The sequence below is a fragment of the Solea solea genome, chromosome 11, assembly GCF_958295425.1.
Source record: "Solea solea chromosome 11, fSolSol10.1, whole genome shotgun sequence".
NCBI classification, from domain to species: Eukaryota; Metazoa; Chordata; class Actinopteri; order Pleuronectiformes; family Soleidae; genus Solea; species Solea solea.
The window spans coordinates 2,340,063-2,358,509 of NC_081144.1; the positions used below are offsets into that span (position 1 = coordinate 2,340,063).

The 18,447-nt window shown below is 42.4% G+C and overlaps 2 protein-coding genes across 4 annotated transcripts; one reads left to right on the plus strand and one right to left on the minus strand.

Moving 5' to 3' along the window:
- Positions 1–794: 794 nt before the first annotated feature.
- kiaa2013 (KIAA2013 ortholog) lies at positions 795–8,940 on the plus strand. 2 transcript variants are annotated; one of them, XM_058642958.1, is made up of 3 exons: positions 795–2,129; positions 3,896–4,749; positions 7,189–8,940. In XM_058642958.1, exons 1-3 carry the CDS (start codon positions 1,184–1,186, stop codon positions 7,273–7,275), a joined length of 1,887 nt encoding a protein of 628 aa, XP_058498941.1. In that variant the 5' UTR covers positions 795–1,183; the 3' UTR covers positions 7,276–8,940. The 2 variants fall into 2 exon arrangements, with proteins under 2 accessions (XP_058498941.1, XP_058498942.1); XM_058642959.1 differs by having other exon boundaries at positions 7,192–8,940.
- A 981-nt stretch (positions 8,941–9,921) lies between these two features.
- On the minus strand, positions 9,922–17,645 carry phc2a (polyhomeotic homolog 2a (Drosophila)). Of its 2 annotated transcripts, none has more exons than XM_058644184.1 (7): positions 17,328–17,645; positions 16,077–16,239; positions 15,431–15,509; positions 14,575–14,686; positions 14,088–14,211; positions 13,472–13,703; positions 9,922–12,295 (listed from the first exon to the last, which is right to left on the minus strand). In XM_058644184.1, exons 2-7 carry the CDS (start codon positions 16,212–16,214, stop codon positions 12,141–12,143), a joined length of 840 nt encoding a protein of 279 aa, XP_058500167.1. In that variant the 5' UTR covers positions 16,215–16,239; positions 17,328–17,645; the 3' UTR covers positions 9,922–12,140. The 2 variants fall into 2 exon arrangements, with proteins under 2 accessions (XP_058500167.1, XP_058500165.1); XM_058644182.1 differs by having other exon boundaries at positions 13,472–13,730.
- Positions 17,646–18,447: the final 802 nt, after the last annotated feature.

The following is an 18,447-nucleotide window of genomic DNA, read 5'->3' on the forward strand; positions in this document are numbered from 1 at the left end:
CGATCATTACCAACTCTTCTTCTGAGTTTATTTGGTAGTAACGAGTAAGAAAGATAGAAAAAATGTAGTGGAGTAAAAGTTGCTAGAAATATAAATGAGGTAAAGTACAGATAAATTAATTGTGTACGTATGTACAACATTACAACACTGTGAATAATAAACATGCATTTCAAATCTATACAAGGGCGAAAATCCCATTTCATTGTTGGGGGGACATTTGAACAGTAACATTGGACATAAAAATGAAAATAAAAACAATAAAAATGTTTTATTGTGTTGTCTGACACTTTCACTACTGAGCCCTCAGCATGTTCAAATGTTTTAAATATTTATATTAATTGTTCCACATTAGTCCATATCCCACCTGTGTGCAGTTTTTGTATGTTCGACCAGCAATACCAAGAATGGTAGTAGGTGGTAATAAAACACAATATATATGAACAGAATTTCCTTGCTCACCATGATCACTGGTCTAATCTAGAAGAAAAGAAATACCCCCAATGAATAACCAGTACATCAATCTATTCTTCAAAAAATATGTATTTATTATAATGTCAACACACAACTATTTTATATTAAGAAACGTGCATTAAAGATTAGAAACAAAAATAATAAAAAACACATTAATATTTATTATATATTATATATTATATAGTATATTATATTAATATGACTCATATTGATATTACTATGAATTGCAATATTATTATTGTTATTACTAATACTATTATTATTATTATGGCTGGGCTTTGCGACATTTCCGGTTATTGCTTCGTCGTGTTGCTTTACGACATTTGTGACAAACCAGAAGTGTCAACCGCTGGCTGCAGCTCCTGGGGACACGGGTGTTTTTTGTTGCAGTACCCGGAGAAAACAAACACCAAACGACACGGACATGTGACACCGTAAAGACCGTCACACTCCGCCGGCGAAGGATACGACGGTGACCACGATGCGGGGAAGAACGACCGCTTTCAGGCAGCTTTCGTTCGCGGCCCTAGCCACCGAGCTAAGCTAACTCACCCGGAAGCTGGTTATCAAAGCTTGTTCTTGTGGCTTTACGCCCGAGGGAACATGATTTGAGAGTTTGTTGAATTCAATGTGACGTGTATGGACTTTGATCCTGAGCAGCGTGGGTACAGTGTTGACTCGCGGACCTGGGTTTCTCTGACCTGAAAATAAAATGTGGCTCCAGCAGAGACTGAAGGGGCTGCCGGGCTTGTTGTCGAGCAGCTGGGCGAGAAGGCTCACCATAGGTATGCTGCTCTTCCTCATCTTCTACTGGTACCTGGGGGCGGAGCGCAGGTGGACGCTCTTCAGCAACTCGGCCATGGCCGGCGGGGCAGCGGGACAGTGTCTGCAGGCTGAAATCCACAGGTGGAAGTCCCTGGTGGAGCGAGGAGAGGGGATCTACAGGACACCTCAGGAACAGCTAGTCACACCTTTTGTATCAGGTAATGGTCACATTCTGCTTGACATTGACTCTAACAAACTGTGGGTGGCCTCGTCTTCGCAGCCTGGCATGGCCCCGGTCCACCAGACTGAGTTTTCCCCAAGAGTCGGTGTGCATCCGGAGGGGAATCGAGCCGAGGCCCAGGCCAGCATCCTGTTGTTCAGGAAAGGATCGGTGCTGTCAGTCCGCTGTGTACTGCAGTCAGCCCAGGACTGTGTCACCATCAGAGAGGAGTTCATGGCACACAGGAGCAGACCCAACGTCTACCTGCAGCGAATCCACATCAACAACCCGTCTGACAGAGTCGCCTCGCTGGACGTTTCTTCTGACAATCCCTCCTTCGGTAGCAAGTTCTCCACCACTGTGGAGAAACTGGAGGACACAGACATACTGCTGTCCGCCGGCAGAGTGCCTGTGGAGAGTAATCGCATAGTGCTGGTGGTGGTGGTCACCAAAAAGGTGAGCAGCAGGATTCAGGTCAGTGCTAAGTCAGAGTACACAGACAACATCCTGTCAGTGGTGTGGACCTCACAGCCCATCGATTCCTCCAAGCTGGAGGAGACCTTCAGTTCCCTCAGAGAAGGAGCCAAAAAGGAAATGGGGGAGCTGCTAGGCACCAGTGTGGATGATCTGGTGGCAGATCACCAGCAGGCCTGGATGGATCTCTTTATTTCAGGTGAGCTGAAGCTTAACCCCTGATAGTTTCCTCCCTCCACATCTCCACCTTCACTGTTTCCACAACATGAAAGTGCACTGTGCTTTTAACTCACAGTGTTTATTAGGGATGTGCCGATATGATTCTTCTGATCATATATCAGAAGAAAGAAATCACTTCACTGGGCACCAGCTGTAAAGAGACTTGTGTCAGAAACGTCATGTGACCAGAATGTGACTAAGGAATGCACATGTGCCATGCTGTGGTAAAAAAAAGCTTATCAGTTGTGTATACTTTTGTAGAAAAGCAAGTGTGATTGAAGAGCCTGTTTAATTTTGCTGTGGGACTGTACTGTCCCATTTCTCTTTAACTTCAGCTGCCGCTTCCCTTGGGCTTCTGTAGTTTGTGGTTAGTGTACCACTAATCAACCTTTAGTTCTATAACTAACTGAATCGTCAACTATTTTGATAATGGTTTCAGTGTTTTTTTCCCCAAATAATTAAAACAAGCTCTCTGAGCGTTCAGCTCCTTAAATGTGAATATCTTCTGGTTTCTTTGCTCCATATAACAAAGAATCCTGAATAATTTTGGTTCTTGGACAAAATAACATAATTTGTTGTTTTTCAGTGTTTTTGGACTGAACACTGATCAACAAGTACTCGATTAATTGACAGTAATAACGCCAGATTCATTGATTATGAAAATAATCGTGAGTTACAGCCCCACAAAGCACACACACATACAAAGTATTCAAGTCTACAGTCGGACACGGTGTCTGTGAAATGGCATGATTTATCACTGCACCATATCCATGTTGCGGCAGTCTCCCTGGTCACAGCCATGTACTCATCACACCCGCACATCCTCAGCTGTACCTCGTACAACCCCGTCTCTAAGATCTTGCACAATCCTTTTTTATTAATTTTATTTAACCTTTATTTAATCAGCTAAAAGTCCCATTGAGATCAAGACAAGGGTGACCTGGACAAGAAAGGCAGCAGCACACGTCATCGTTAATAAAACAGTTAATTTATCAGCTTGTACCAATAAGAAATAAGACTGCATACATATTGTCGATTGTGAGCCGAGTTACAACCCGTTGAGGTGTATTTCAGTTCAGTGTCTGTGTCAGACGGAGTGTGCTGCGCTCCCGGTCATGCAGGAAGTACTGAACACCACAAGATCTGTTTGAACAGGCCAACAACATTCGGTTCAACAGGTTCAACAATCACATGTTGTTTCCGGAATATGTTTTACTGATCTCAGGGAGGAGGTCCAGCATAATCACCTTAAACACACGTTAATCCCTCTCTCTATCAAAGTCAAAAATGAGGGAGGAGGGGAGGAAGGAAAACAAAGGTGATCGTTCTGTATATGGATGTATGTATGTGTGGACGTGGGTACGAATGAGGGTGTGTTTGTACATCACTATGTATTTTTATGCACTACATGTATTGCATGTATGGTTTATTTTCTAAGTATTCAGTACAATGAAAGCAACTGCTTTGCTCGTCACTAGTTTGTGTGTTTGTGTCGCATGTAAAACAACGTCACGGCTGTGCTATGGCAACCCTGCCCACGTTGACGAGGAACTATAGTTCCTATATAATGGAAGACGACGTGCCTGATACCAACCGAGTAGAGTAGAGCAGAGCTGAGTAGTGTCGTGTAGAAGTGCCATTAGTGTTACTATCTGCAGTCTCACTATTAGATGTCACTAATTCTTAATTTAACATATTGTTCCTGTCAAACTGTCCCTCATTGCTTCTGCTTCTTGGTTCATTCAGGTGTTGAAATGAGGAAGATCACAGACTCCCACACACCATCGAGCCGCACAGTCAACACCACCCTCTACTACATCCTCTCCTCCTCCACTGCTCCCCTTCTGGACCACAGGCTGGTCAGCGAGGAGCGCGCACGCCTCGAGTCCAGCCTCAACTACGCTGACCACTGCTTCAGCGGCCACGCCACCATGCACGCAGAGAACCTGTGGCCCGAGCGCGTGAGCAGCACCGCGCAGATCCTGCAGCTCGTCACGCTGTGGACCCTGACTCTGCAGAAGAGAGGCTGCAAGGTGCTGGTGGCGGCAGGGGCCCACGGAGCCATGCAGGGCATGGTGCTCAGCTTTGGCGGCCTCCAGTTCACGGAAAACCACCTTCAGTTCCAGGCTGACCCGGACGTGCTGCACAACAGCTATGCCCTGAGAGGGATCCACTACAACCAGGACCTCATCAACCTGGCCGTGCTGCTGGACATGGACGGGAAGCCGTTTCTTCACGTGTCGGTGAAGCAGCAGGAGCAGCCAGTGAAGCTGTACGCCTGCGAGGCCGGCTGCCTCAACGAGCCCGTGGAGCTGACATCCGAGATCAAAGGTCATACCTTCCCTGTGATGGTGACTCAGCCGATCACCCCGCTGCTCTATATCTCCACAGACCTGCGTCACCTGCAGGACCTGCGCCACACGCTGCACCTTAAGGCCATCCTGGCCCACGAGGAGCACATGGCGAACAGATACCCAGGCCTGCCCTTCCTCTTCTGGTTCAGCGTGGCCTCGCTTATAACGCTCTTCCACCTTTTCCTCTTCAAGGTCATATACAACGAGTACTGTGGCCCCGGCGCCAAGCCCCTCTTCAGGAGCAAGGTATAAACAGTGATGAACAGAAACTAGAAAAACTGCGAACTCAACTCTGCTCATTTTTTGTTTTGTTTTGTTTTTTAAATTGTGTGTGGTGGCAAAGATATTCTCTCTCTCTTTCTGGGTTGGTTTCTCAGTTTTGACTGTCTCTTGGTGAGTGAGCTTTATCCCCCCCCCCCCCCCCCCCCCATCAAGTGAGCGTGGAGTGGGTCGGCACAGAAGCCTTACACACCTCGCCTTCCCTCTCTCACAAAAACATGGCTCCGCTGGTCTTAGTTCAATGTTTTTCCACCGCGACTCTTTCCCCTAAAAGAACAGTGAGCAATGAAGAGACCTATCGCGGGTGAAAGCACCAGTAGAATAGCAGCACTCGGTCAGAATGAGGAGTGCTTTAAGTTAGTAACCATCTGGTCTGTGACATCATTTAGCACAGCACCTGTTCCGCTGCACTTCACATCCATATGTGGAACATAAAGCTTTTTTTTGATTGCGTCGCACAAAATTAAGCACAAGAGTAAAAAAAAAAAAAAAAATTCACATTAGAAGTTGGTTGTTTGACTATTTTGTTGGGAGATTTTTTTTGTTTGTTTTCTGAGTTAAGATTAATTCTGCGTTGTAACAGCATTCACATTTACGTCTTAAAAGGAACATACACACAGTCACAAAAGCTTCACCAAAGTGTAGAAGGAGTTTGACAAATATAATCCATTACAGAAATCATGACTGCTTTTATTTTTTAAAAGAAGAAGAAGATTGTAGTTCTGCCAAAAATATTAAACAAAAATCTATTTTGTAAATCTGTTCAAATCAAGGACGTGAAGGACTTAATCGTGACACACGTTGTGTGTTTTGGGTGAGAAATGACAAATCTAATCTTGTTTATTTGAAGTGTCACATTGTAAGAGCAGCTCTGTTGCTCACTGCGATGAGGACTAAACTAAAACACATTTCCTCTGAGCTGATTTTCACACTTTGACCGAAATAACGTGAAGCACGGCCGCTGACCATTCCGCAGGCTACGAACACACCTGTAGATGCTGCAGCATGACTGTGAATGTCTGCTTACATCAGCAGTGTAAACGTCTAGTGATCTTCTAGTTATGACCCTTAAATCTTATATTAGTTTCTATGAACTGTGGCTGTGTGAAGCTCTTCCATACAGCTGACTGTGCTCTGTGTGCCTCCTGTGCTGAGGGACCCAGTTTCTTTCACCATTAGACACACTTTTACCACAAGAAACTGAAGGTTTTGTCACGTCATAATCGCCCCCACCAAAGTCCATTGAGATAATCAGCATTTTTTAGTTGCTGTGACACAGGAGCCGCTGGTCTATGCTGGTCTACAGCTGCCTCATTTGGTAAAATTGTGTCACTAAGGTAAATCCCAATGAAGGCTTTCCAACACAGAATTTCCAAAATAACACATTTTCAGCGTTCTGATGAAGGCAGAAGTGGACAGAAAACTTGTGTGTGTGCCGATTTTCTCCATGTGCTTTGGTTCAGGGAACAAGTGATTTTTTCATAGCGACACAATCTTCAGTTTCCTGTTGGAAAAGATTGTTTAAAGAGCTCGATAAAGTGTGTACAGATTTTATTAGGTGAGCTTTTTTGGTAAGTGGCTAAAATGTTATTTTGAGAGAGCGCACACACACGTATAATTACATCATACAACCACACTTTTTAAAACCCAAACTATTCCCTTAACATTAAAACGACGGTCTGTTAGAGCTGGAATGCAGATTACGTTGGAATGGTCTTCTGTACCATCAGTTACGTTAATGACGCAGTGAAAAAACAGGCGGACTGTAAACAAACCAGCAGGTCAGACAAAGTTATTTGGAGGTCACTTTATTATTTAGGTGGTTGTCGCTTTTTTACTTTTGCCCGATTCCTGTGAGTCCACTGTTGCTTTGGTTTACTGTCCACGTGTTTTCTCATCAGCTATAACAAAAATCCAACTACATGTTGGAATAAATAAATTATCCTTTTGTCGCGGATCAGCCCAGAGGAAATGATCCAGCATTTGATTATACAACTGTCCCTAAATTAGACTTCAGTGTAGCAGGGTGGTGCTATTTGAAAAAAACACATGTGCTAACATAAGTTCATGCTGAGTTGCCGGACACTTGGTGAAGGTTTGATTTTCCTGAAACTTATCTGCTATTCACTCTTTTATTTTTCTCCTTCCTGCCTTTTGATGATGTTTTATATTGAATCACTCAATTAAATTAACATTGGATCTATAGGTTGGCTTTGGCTCTTCAGTATTCACCTCTGTGTGCTCCAGTCACAGGTCCCTCATCCTCAGCATGTCTGTGTGGCCCCCACCCCCCCCACACTTTTTTTCTTTTCACCCCCTGGGCACCAGTGTGAATGACTTAGGTGTTAGTGTTAACGCAGCTGGTCATCCGTTCTAACTCCGCCCCCCCTCCTCCTCTGACTTCAGCAGGTTGCCAGCAAAAGTGAGGATGCCTGCTGCGACACCAGTGACACTGCTTGCACACAGTCAACGTGCAGCGGTGGTTCTGCTTGAGCTTTTGGCAGCTTGATGGCAGATGGTAGCATGGGTGTGCTGGTGTTCAGTGAGAGGTCACAGTCAGGCGTTGTTGTCGGCTGTCGACATGTCACAGCTTTTAATAATGAGTGACATCTGCTGGTGAGAAGCAGCACGGGGCAGGAGGTTATCGCTGCCCGCCGACAGCCCAGACTGTAAGTACTTAAAGCTCCAGTGCATAACTTCTTAATCACACGCCACTCAGGCACAGCTGTCTCACTTTACTCACGCTATATTGCTCTTGTGATTCTGCCGCCTTGCTTCCGTCAGTCGCAAGGGAAAAACAGACCACTTCCTGTGTGCAGTGCTTGGGATTTTTATACTCTACATCTTATTGGGAAACACCGAGCTGTGTGAAGGTGACATTATGTGGCTGGAATGTATATTTAAAAGTTTTTGCACTACAGCTACTTTATGTTTTTGTTCCTCGGGGTCTTATGTGATTCTAGGTTTAAAAAGACACGTGTCCACACTTGAGCTGGGGACACACGACTACACAGTCGTCACTGTAGACAGTGGTTTCCTCGGACGACTTAAAGACTGAAAGACATCAATTTTAGGAAAATTATCCTCAAAAATTGGGTCAGTGGAGGTACTCAGCTCACAGCACAACCAATTTTTCTCTGCTGGACTTGAAGCTGCAGTCGGCAGGATCACAAGAGATATAGTTGCTTTTTTGGGTCTCATATTTTGGAACGGAGGCTTTGTGAAACTGAGCTGCACTGTGATTAATCAAACTACCGTCAACAGGACAGACTTCTTCCAAGGGTGTAAACAGGAGGAGATGAGATCACTTGAATGAACATAATGCTGAAAGCTTATTTTGAAATGATCGATAAATACCGCAAAAAAACAAACACGCTGAATCTGTTCAAATACTTACTTTAAAACTAAGCGCACTGAGTTTGAAATTACATTTCACATTTAAGAAACTGTAATGCTTCATAAAAATAAGGAAAAAGGAATTTTTTTATTTATTAGAATGGCTGCACAGAGGAGGTTTATTATACTGAGTTAAAGCTGCTGTTAGTGACGTCGTCTGTTGGCGAACTCCCCACCCTCCCTCATTCCGTTATCTCATGAACACATTTGAAAAGGGGAGGGGCCTTTTATTTACTGACTGACAGCAGAGACGACCGCCTCTCTGTGGAGTCCTGGCTCCTGATTGGATAAAGTGTTGTGTCCTATATTGACTGTCGGACTCCTTAATTTCTCTGAACAAACACTCCAGCCCATTGACAGCTGTTACTGTCACTCACTGACTGCAGCTTTAATTCACCCAGAGAGGTTTTACTACTCAAACTGTACACTGAAAGTAAATCATTCAACATAACCATGTCACTTTGACACATGGTGGTGGACGCAGACATTTCATCCAAGTTCACTCATTCACCGGCTGTTAGAATGAACTCTGACAGAGTAAGTACTCTGACAATGGAGCTTCCTAGAGTAGAATAAGGTGGAAATCATTCATGTTTTTTGTTTTTTTCCTCCTCTTTGTGACTCAATCCAATCTCTAATAACGTTATGTGAACTACTGAGTCTGCCTTAATGAAGAAATGAAGAAGATAATTTATTGAGCTTAAACGGCCGTGAGCTGTTATCAGATTGTACTTGAACGGCTCGGTGTGCACGCGCGTGTGTGTGTGTAAAACTGATTTTTTTCCTGTCTGTCTTCTGCCAGGGAGAATAAATCCAGATTATTGTGAGGAAATGGTCGATTATGTGTGAAGATTTGTTCCATATATTTCAGTTTGGATCATACGGAGCTGCAATATCATTCAGTCACACTTTCAGTGGCAGCAGCTGTTGTCAGTGAGATAAACCAAGCACTTCATGGGCCAAGTACCAACCCACCATGATGTGGTTTATGAATTTCCGTTTTGAAGTTTTTAAACCACAATTAGGGTCGCAAATGGGTGGAAAACCATCTGTAAATTTCCAGAAACCTTCTGTGGGAACTTAAATTGGGACGTTATGGAAAAATTGGAATCTACACAGACCGTTATACACTCATACATACTGTACTTGTATGTATATTCTATTCTATATTCTATAAAATGTATGCCAATAAACCCCCCTAGACCACACTAGACCAGTGGTCAGCAACTGGTGGCCCGTGGGCCAAAAGTGGCCTGCCAGCATCAGTATCTGGCCTCGGCAGATGATTGATTTAACAAATCTTAAATTATTTAACTAACTTATTAAAAAAAACTATTGCTAGAATTGACAGTTAACCTAAACTAAATGTTTGGTTTGGAAAAATACAAATAAAAACACTGCTGTTGTCATGAAGACAGCCAGGTTTGGGGAGTAAATGTCGGTAAATAACTTCTTGCATAGAAGAAGCAGTAATTCTTAAAACTGAAATGATGCACAATGAATATTAACGGTACGAGTATGTGTCTCACATGCATTTGTCTCTGTAACGAGCTGGTGATTAAAGACAACGTCCACATTATTGTTCTGATTGAAGACGTTTTAAGGCACTTTGCCTGATGAAGATATGATGTTTTGGTCCAATATTCAGTTGCTTACAAACAAAATTGGCATTTACTTGCTGATCCCTGCACTGACATTTAGGCATTTCCAGTGTGAATGCTTGAATTATGACAATGCTGAGAATTTGAGTTTTACCTAGCACTTTTATTTTTTGAAAAATCAGGATTTCTGTAGAAAAAAACAAAGACAAATATGAATAAACTTTAACGACAGAAACAGTGTCCATCACTAACCCTGCCAACTGTCTGCTACACAGATTCTTTTAGATGCCGTTTATGAAGTTATGATGTCACAATAACGACGACGACACCTCTGCTCACAAAGGGATAGAACAGCAGATGAGCAACTTCATTTAACTTTTCCCTACAGTGAAACGTGTCTGAGCTTTTTCGTGACTAATAACATACAGATCTAAAACACTGGAAAACAACTTTTCAAGCATCGTGTGTGGTCAGACACCACTACAGCGTCACCGTGGCTTACAAATGGCTACATCAACACTTCTCTAGTGACAGCAGTTCAACAGTAACTCAACAGTCACTCGACTTTGGTACAAGTATCATGAAATGTAATACAGACTATACACGCAGCTGTTTGTTGTTGATTCAAGCACGCCTGCATCAACATGTCACTGTAGGCACTTAATGGCAGCCTTTAACTTCTCGTGTGCATAGACTCGACCTCATGTTGTCTGATGCAGAGCTGTAGCTGTAGGGCATGAATTCAAATGGCTTTGTTAAATGAAAACAGGAGAAAATGCAAGAACAAACAAACTCAGGTTTCAAGTAAAAATTGTAGAAACAGTGTCCCGTCAAACTAAAAACAGTGATTCAACAACAGTCACTCCAAAAAAAAAAAATTTTTCTTGAGCGAAACAGAAAAGTCAGGAACAGAATATAACTTTTCCACTTTTCATGCAGAGAATTGGGTCGCGTTGGCTCATCGCCGCCATGCAAAAGGTTTGGAAAACACTTTAAAACAAGATCATAATGTTGATTCAACACAGTAGCAGTGGATTACGTTACATTTCACATGTGTCGGAGTTGTCGTAATTTTGTGTTTTTGAGTGGATATACAGTATTTGTAAGTCACATTTAAAATTGTGCATTGTGGGTCCTATTGCTTCACTTTGCTCTCAGCTGAAGTTAAGAAATGTTCAACTTTTCAGTTCGGCAACATGTGAACTATGTCACCGTGTACAGCATCCACTGGGGTTCGTGCGGCTTAAATGTTGTCATCCACTAGGACAGGGTTTCTCAATCCTGGTCCTGGAGACCCACTGCCCTGCATGTTTTAGAGGTGTCCTTGCTCCAACACACCTGATTCACATAAATGGATCATTATCAGGTTTCTGCAGTGCTTGCTGATGAGCTTGGAACAGGGAAACATGCAGGGCAGTGGGTCCCCAGGACCAGGAATGAGAAACCCTGCACTAGAGTCCACGTGGATGTCTATGCAGACGACAAAAGTGGACTAGGTAGGATTGCGTGGAATACCAGACCAGTGTGGGTCCACATTATAACATGAATGGAACTGTGGGAATCAGAACAAATACAAAAGTCTCTGCAGACACAAAACAAAAAGCATAAAAAGACCTGAAGCCAGGGTTTCTCAATCCTGGTGCTTGAGATGTTTCCATGCTCTAACACACCTGATTCAAATGGTCAGCTCATCAGCAAGCTCTGCAGAAGCCTGATAAAGAGCCATTTATTTGAATCAGCTGTGTTGGAGCAAGGAAACTAATAAAACACGCAGGAGAGTGGATCCCCAGGACCAGGATTGAGAGACCCTGTCTTTCGCAGTCAGGAGTTAAACCAGCCTCCTCCTGGACTTCATCTCTGTGGACAGTGGAGACATCTTTAGTCGAGCTTATCACAAAGACTGGAGGCTGAGATGTGACTGGTCTGAAACAAGTGGAACAGCCTGTTTACATGGAGCAGTACAGGGCTGTGTCAGGGGTCAACAGGCCACTCTGGTAAGGATTTTTTTTTTTTTTTGCCATTTTAGGAGGTAAAATAATCCAACCTGTGAGTTTGAACTTTCATTTTAACTCATTTTATAAACAATCCAGCGACTGAACTGTCCAGAGTTAGAAAATACGGGCAGAAATTCTCCTGTGCTGACTGTAAATGCCTCCTGCATGAAGCCATGTTGCAGTAATACTTTATTTAAAAAAACAAAAAAGTTATCAGTGTAAACAGTGAGTCAAAAAGTCCCCACTGACGTCAAAGAAAAACATCCAATATCAAACACCTGTGGCCCAGTACCTGAACTCTTCTCATTCAGTTCACATTTGTCCAGAGCTGCCTTTGTGAGCTGTGTGTGTGTGTGTGTGTGATGGGCTATGAGTCTTTGAGCATGCTGATATGGGCAAAGACCTTGAGTGCAGGGCCCAGTTTGATGTTCATGGTTCCCATGAGATGATCCTCCTTCAGCAGCAGCAGCGCCTGTCCGTCGATCTCCTGAGAGCGGAACTCCTCTGCGATCTCCAGACAACCTGCAGCAACAACACACACGCAGTTACAGGAGCTGACACGTCACATGTCACATTCACTGCGATCTGTAGACTGAGAGACGAGCTGAGACCTGCTCCGTTTGGCTCTGGTGTACGAGTTTTGCTGACAGTAATTAAATACTGCCACATTGATCAAGTGTCAATCACCTTACACTGAAATTACTTTAATAAAAAAGGTGCTGTAACATTCAACAGGTTCTGGCATGACTTCCTCAGCCTGAACAACAGTGACTCCTAGGAGGATTGGGTTGGATTCGCACCTGTGGTAAAACGTAGTGACTGACTTCACTGAAGAAAAGTGAGCAGTGAGTAGTTGTGATTTTGTCTAAGAACTACAAGTTTTATCAAGTGCAGCTTATAAGACCTAACGGGAAAGTGACTGATGCTGAGCAAGAGTGTTGCTATAGTTACCTCATCAGTGTTCGTACAATACTGCTCTGTCACTGTTTTGGCCGGAGCCTAGGACGCTCGCTTTCGTAGACGTCACAAGCCTTTAAGACTGCGAGCAAAGCACTCGGGCTGTAGAACTTTACGTTTAGTTTTTTATATATATATATATTTATAAAAAGAAATTATATATTTATGATTTATTTATGTATGTGTGTGTGTGTGTGTGTGTGTGTGTGTGTGTGTATATATATATATATATACATACATACATACACATATATATATATATATATATATATATTACACATACATAAATAAGCTCTCCAAATTCTTAAATAAATTCTGAAAATGAACAGATGAATCAATTGTGAAAATAATTGCTAGTTACAGCCCTACTTATGCTTCACCTCTTGATTTCTGAGTGAACAACTCATTTCCTCAGGTTCATTAAGCTGATTTGAGCATATTTGTTCATTATTCTGTTGTCTTTGCTATAAAATAACTATCAAATGATTACTTAGTAATGAAAATAATTGTTAGTTGCTGCCTCAGGGCATCTGTCTCCTATAAAGCACATGCTTTTGTCCCACTAATCTAATGAGAGGAGCTGCTCCAATCGCTCATTAACAGAAGAAAAATGATTATCCGCCACTAATTGCAAAACTGGTCCGTCTGCATATTTCTGGACTGAAAATCGCGTTGTGCGAACAAGGCTCGAGACAATGAACATGGATTAAGAGGCTGCGGTTTGCCACTTGGCAGCCCCACCTGGCAGAGAGGAGATGAACTCGTAGACGTCCGTGATGTTCCACTGACCAGGATCGCTGGGCAGGAAGGTGTGAGGCAGCAGGGGAAGCTCCGAGTCCGGCACCGAAGGCAAACGCTGGGTTGTCGGAGTGTTTACGAAGCTTGGTAAATCGGAACATTGGCTGGACTCGCCCTGTGCTGGGTGGACAGAGTGACCGGTGGACAGAGCAGCAGGAGCAGGAGCAGCAGGCTTCTGTACACAGAGATCAAAATTAAAAGCCTGATCAGAATAAAAGTGCTGAATACGCTGGTTCAGGTTAAACAAAGTACTGTGCAAAAGCCTGAGGCACCATTTGGTTTGTTAGTTTATCAATGCTATAATGATCATATAGTGTCATTATTTCATATGCAGTTTTAAAAAACAACAACTTATCTTTCAGAAAAGAAAACGGCTTCTATGAGTTAGAGTGTCAAGTATTCAGTGTGATCTAACCCTGACACTTGAACAATAACATGACCCTGCCTTTACGTTACTGGTAAAAACTATTTGTTGTACTATTTAATGTCGACAAACATTAAAAACAACAAAGCTGGTTGTGCCTTTATAATAGTACTGTAATTACACTCTCTCTCTCACCTTTTTCGTGTCTAAATTGGAGTTTCTGTGGTTTCCATTCATGACTCTTTGTTTCTTCATGTTCTCCAGGGTGCTTTTACGGTTTGGGAAGAGACCCATTCTCTTTGTGCAGCCCACGTTGTAGCTACAAAAGAAAGATGTAATGTGACGTGAGCTTCACGATTAGTCATACAATCAATCATGAATCGCTTGCACAGCAATCCCACTAATAATCCCTTGTTACAATCATAGTATGCCGGCCAGCAGAAAGAGCAGACGTTTGTTGACACTTTGCACGTCCATCTATAATTGCAAGGATCATCTGTTCCTTCTGTTTATAGCATGAATGTCAAATGGTTCGCTTGACAGGCTTCAAACCTGGCAGGTGACTTACTGCGGCCACCAGAGTGATAAGAAATGCAGGAGATATCAGTAAACAAAGAGGCACACATTGTAAACGGGCACTGCACTAGAGACAGACAGATCAGCCTTCATTGTCTTGCCTTACCGTTTGGCACACACTGTAGAGCAGAACCTCTTTGACCTTTTGAAGATGGAGGCAAAGTCCACTCTGCCGCACAGCTCACAGGTCAGCATGGGCTCCTGCTGGTTCTTCAACTCTGAGGGAACACAGTCGATAGATACGCTGTCAGCCGAACACAACACTGACAACACAGACTTAGTCATAAAAGCTCATCTCCACAGTACTATGTAAACATTTAGACATCACAAAAGTGGGTGAAAATGAGTCTGGTGCTGTTGTCCAAGCAACAAGTCCTTAAACTCAAACCTAGAGATCCTCTAGCTCTAAGTTGTGTGGTGTGTCCTTGACTGAGGGAGCGTTTGTGTATACAGTGGCAGTACAGGGGTGGGTGGAGACAAGAAGCATTTATTCAAAACTGTTGAACAACCAAGTTTTTCGAGCAGCAGAATTCACTTCTGAAACTCTTTTCGTGGGCATTTCTTTGTGCTCTCAGCATCACTACAAACTGTTTTCAGTCGTCTCACTTCACTGCCTCAGCGTTGCCGTGGCCTCTGTTTGTACTGACATAAAACAAATCACTTCCTGTGTGCAGAGCAGGAATGCGGCTGGGATGACACGAGAGCCAAACACTGCCATGTACTGAGAAACACACAGAGAGGCATGTGGAGCTGATAGACTCAATAAGTGCTGTGTGAACTCGCGGGACAATGATGTGAGTGACTGTGTATGTAACATGTATGTTTAGTAATGGGACATATGTTAAGGAAATGTATGCCTATTATTTTAATTATGGTACAGTATATTATTATTATTACCATTTAAAATTGTAATACTGGGAGAGGGTGAAGCCTTGTTTTGTGTCGTGTCGTGAGAACTTTACCATTTGGTGAGAGGCCGTTCATCTTTGAGTCTGCTGTGAGTCGCCATAGGCTGTCAATTGAGAAAGATGGACGTTCTACCTGCAGACACACAAAAAACAAACAAACTGATGACTACAGCAAGAGGGCGGTGCTGCAGCTCACTAAAACACTGGTAGAACATCTTGTACATCTACAGCCTCAAGTCTGGAGGACTTTTCCTTTTTCTTCCACAGATTTAGGGAGAAAATTCAGTGTCTGAAATAAAGAAGACTATTAGACTATAATTCCTCTGTCTCTCGTAAAAGTATCCGATTAGTTCAGAGCGTATGGTTCCTGTGGTTCCTTTTTTACATGGAACTGAAATGTTTAAAACCAAAAAGGAACATGACTGTATAGTTTCTTACAGATAAAGTGGTAAATAAAATAATAAATAAGTCTTCACTCGTGGTTCACAGACAAGTCCCAAGTTTTTAACCAGTGTTTACACATCTATTTTGTTTCTTAAGACACTTAATAGTATTAACACTGACCTTGTCAGGGCCAATAGACTTAATAGGGACCAAAGCCTGGTCCTAATGAGGCAGGACGTGGTTTCTGAGGCCCTGGTTAAGGTTAGGGTTAAGCATTAACCATTAATGGGGGCAAATGCAGGGATGCAGTACTCACAGGAAAAGGGTCGGCACCTTCCTGGATAACAAAGCCTTCTATAAGATGGGTGAGGATGTCGGACCTGACTAAGGCCTGGGATGGTTTGCTCTCTCCATTTTGTTGGCTGCTGGTAGTGTTCCCATTCCCAGAGGTCATGACTGGAGCACAGGCCGCCCCTCACCTGTCAAAACAACAGCATGGTGAAGTCAGAAGGTCAACCCTGGAAACCAGAGCAGGCCCCCAGTAACTGCCATTCAAACCCAAGTCCTTCACATGAGGTACAGTGTTCTGGTGAAAGAACAGGGTTTCTCTTCATTGATTTGCTCCACTAGTGGCTGTTATTCCATAAATCTGTTTGTTTATTTATGTTTTTGGAGAAAATAAATAATGTAATTTATTTTCACAGATGTGGCATTGTGTTTTTAAATATAGCCGTTTATGATTGTGATGATTATTATTCATAATCGATTAATCTGTCAAATATTTTCTTGATTAATGGAGTAATCGTTTGGTCCAGATCAGTGTTTCTCAAACCTAGAGAGGATGATGTTCTCAAATGTCTTTTGTCCAAAAACCAAAAAAATATTCTGTTTTAATAATGATTTCTTTGTTTATATGAAGCAAACAACTTGTTTTAATTTCTTAAAAACACTCAAACTGATTAATCGATTGTCAAAATAGTTGACGATTAATTTAGTAACTGATTCATCGAGTAATTGTTTCAGCCCTATATACAGTAGAACAGTATTTCTGATTTTCCTCCACGTACCACCAGAGGAAGCTCGCGTACCACTGGTGGTGCATGTACCCACAGTTTGAGAACCATGGGGGGCTAAGTTGTTTCAGATGCCCTAATTTGCTAGCACTGAACTGTGGTTATTAAAGTGGAGTAAGACATTGGCACACAGCTTATTTTAAAAAACAACAACCAAGAGAGTTAGCAACAGTTCACACAGCGTCAACAGTTCACACGCTAGCCACAACAAGGTGATTTTCATTAGATATTTATATGTGTGTGTGTGTGTGTGTATAGTTTGATACTATATTTAGAAATGACGCATACTTAAACCATTCACAACGTTAGCTTTGTGCTAATATAAAGTTACAACTAGCCTCGTGTCAAACCAGTGTGGCCAGTGTTTTAGTGGATTTGTTAGCATTTGGTGTGTGTGTGTGTTATATGGTATTATTTAAAAACACACTGTTTGTTTGTTTGTTTTTAAATCAAACTCACTCACTCACTCGTTCACTCCAGAGTAGATAGCTTACTTTTTTTACAGTGTGAAACCAGCTTTGGGTGAGTGAGAGAACAGGCGCTGTTGCTCGGTAACAATGGCAGAGCGAAGAAAAGCTCTTTGTTCAGCGGCTCCAAACAACGCTTTCATTTACTTCCACTGCCTCCGCCACAACGACGGCCCGCCGCTTTCACACACAGGTACTCACACACACATACACACACACATGCACCAGTTTTGCAGTAAAGTGTAAAGCAAAAGTCCAGCCCTTCTTCACATGGACACAGACAAAGTTAACGGCGCGTTCACGTCCCCTCACTGTTTCTCCTCATCCACTCAGTGTATCTGTGTGTGTGTGTGTGTGTGTGAACATCCAAGCTGGGGAGATTCACACGAAGCACTTCCGGCAATAACTTTCAAAATTAAACATACTTTTGGTTCAAATTTAGGAGAGTTTACTGCAAGTCAAGTCAAGTGGGTTTTATTGTCATTTCATTTCATTCAGCTCGCCATACATCTTTATTCTAGGGATTATTTTCATAATCGATTAATCTGTCCATTATTTTCTTGAGTAATCGAGTAATCGTTTGATCCATAAAATGTCAGAAAATGTTGATCAGTGTTTCTCAAACCTGAAAAGGACAATGTCTTCAACTGTCTTGTTTTTGTCCAAAAACCAAACATTTTATTTAGTTTTATTAATTTCTTCATTTCAAATGGAGCAAATAAACCATATTCACATTTAAGAAGCTGAAAAATCTGGAAACTTGTTTTAATTCCTCAAATACACTCAAACCGATTAATCGATTATCGTTGACGATTTATTTAGTAATCGAATTATAATCGATTCATTGAGTAATTGTTTCAGCCCTACTTTATTCTGCCAGTTTTTGTTTTTTTGCTCCTCCATTGACATACTTATAAAGTTACTTTGCCTGTAAAAGAAACATAAATGAAATGTGGACTGTAAAAAAAACACAGATGCGGAGGTGATAACACCGGGCATGACACACTTAACGTACAAACCCGATGTGAATTTTGCATCGAACTGGCCACACAGTGCAATTTGTGCGATCGACACAACGTGTCAATATCTTGTGACTTTTTTCCTTGTTGAATAAAGTTGTTGTTTTTTTAGTACAATATTTGCTACA

Excerpts from the sequence above, each read along its gene's own strand:
- kiaa2013 (XM_058642958.1), top strand. The coding sequence starts at position 1,184 with ATGTGGCTCCAGCAGAGACTGAAGGGGCTGCCGGGCTTGTTGTCGAGC. Across the intron at positions 2,130-3,895 it reads GATGGATCTCTTTATTTCAG|GTGTTGAAATGAGGAAGATC; the intron begins GTGAGCTGAAGC and ends TGGTTCATTCAG. Across the intron at positions 4,750-7,188 it reads AGCCCCTCTTCAGGAGCAAG|CAGGTTGCCAGCAAAAGTGA; the intron begins GTATAAACAGTG and ends CTCTGACTTCAG.
- phc2a (XM_058644182.1), bottom strand. The coding sequence starts at position 16,214 with ATGACCTCTGGGAATGGGAACACTACCAGCAGCCAACAAAATGGAGAG. Across the intron at positions 14,687-15,430 it reads GAACGGCCTCTCACCAAATG|AGTTGAAGAACCAGCAGGAG; the intron begins GTAAAGTTCTCA and ends GTGTTCCCTCAG. Across the intron at positions 14,212-14,574 it reads TCTACAGTGTGTGCCAAACG|CTACAACGTGGGCTGCACAA; the intron begins GTAAGGCAAGAC and ends TTTCTTTTGTAG.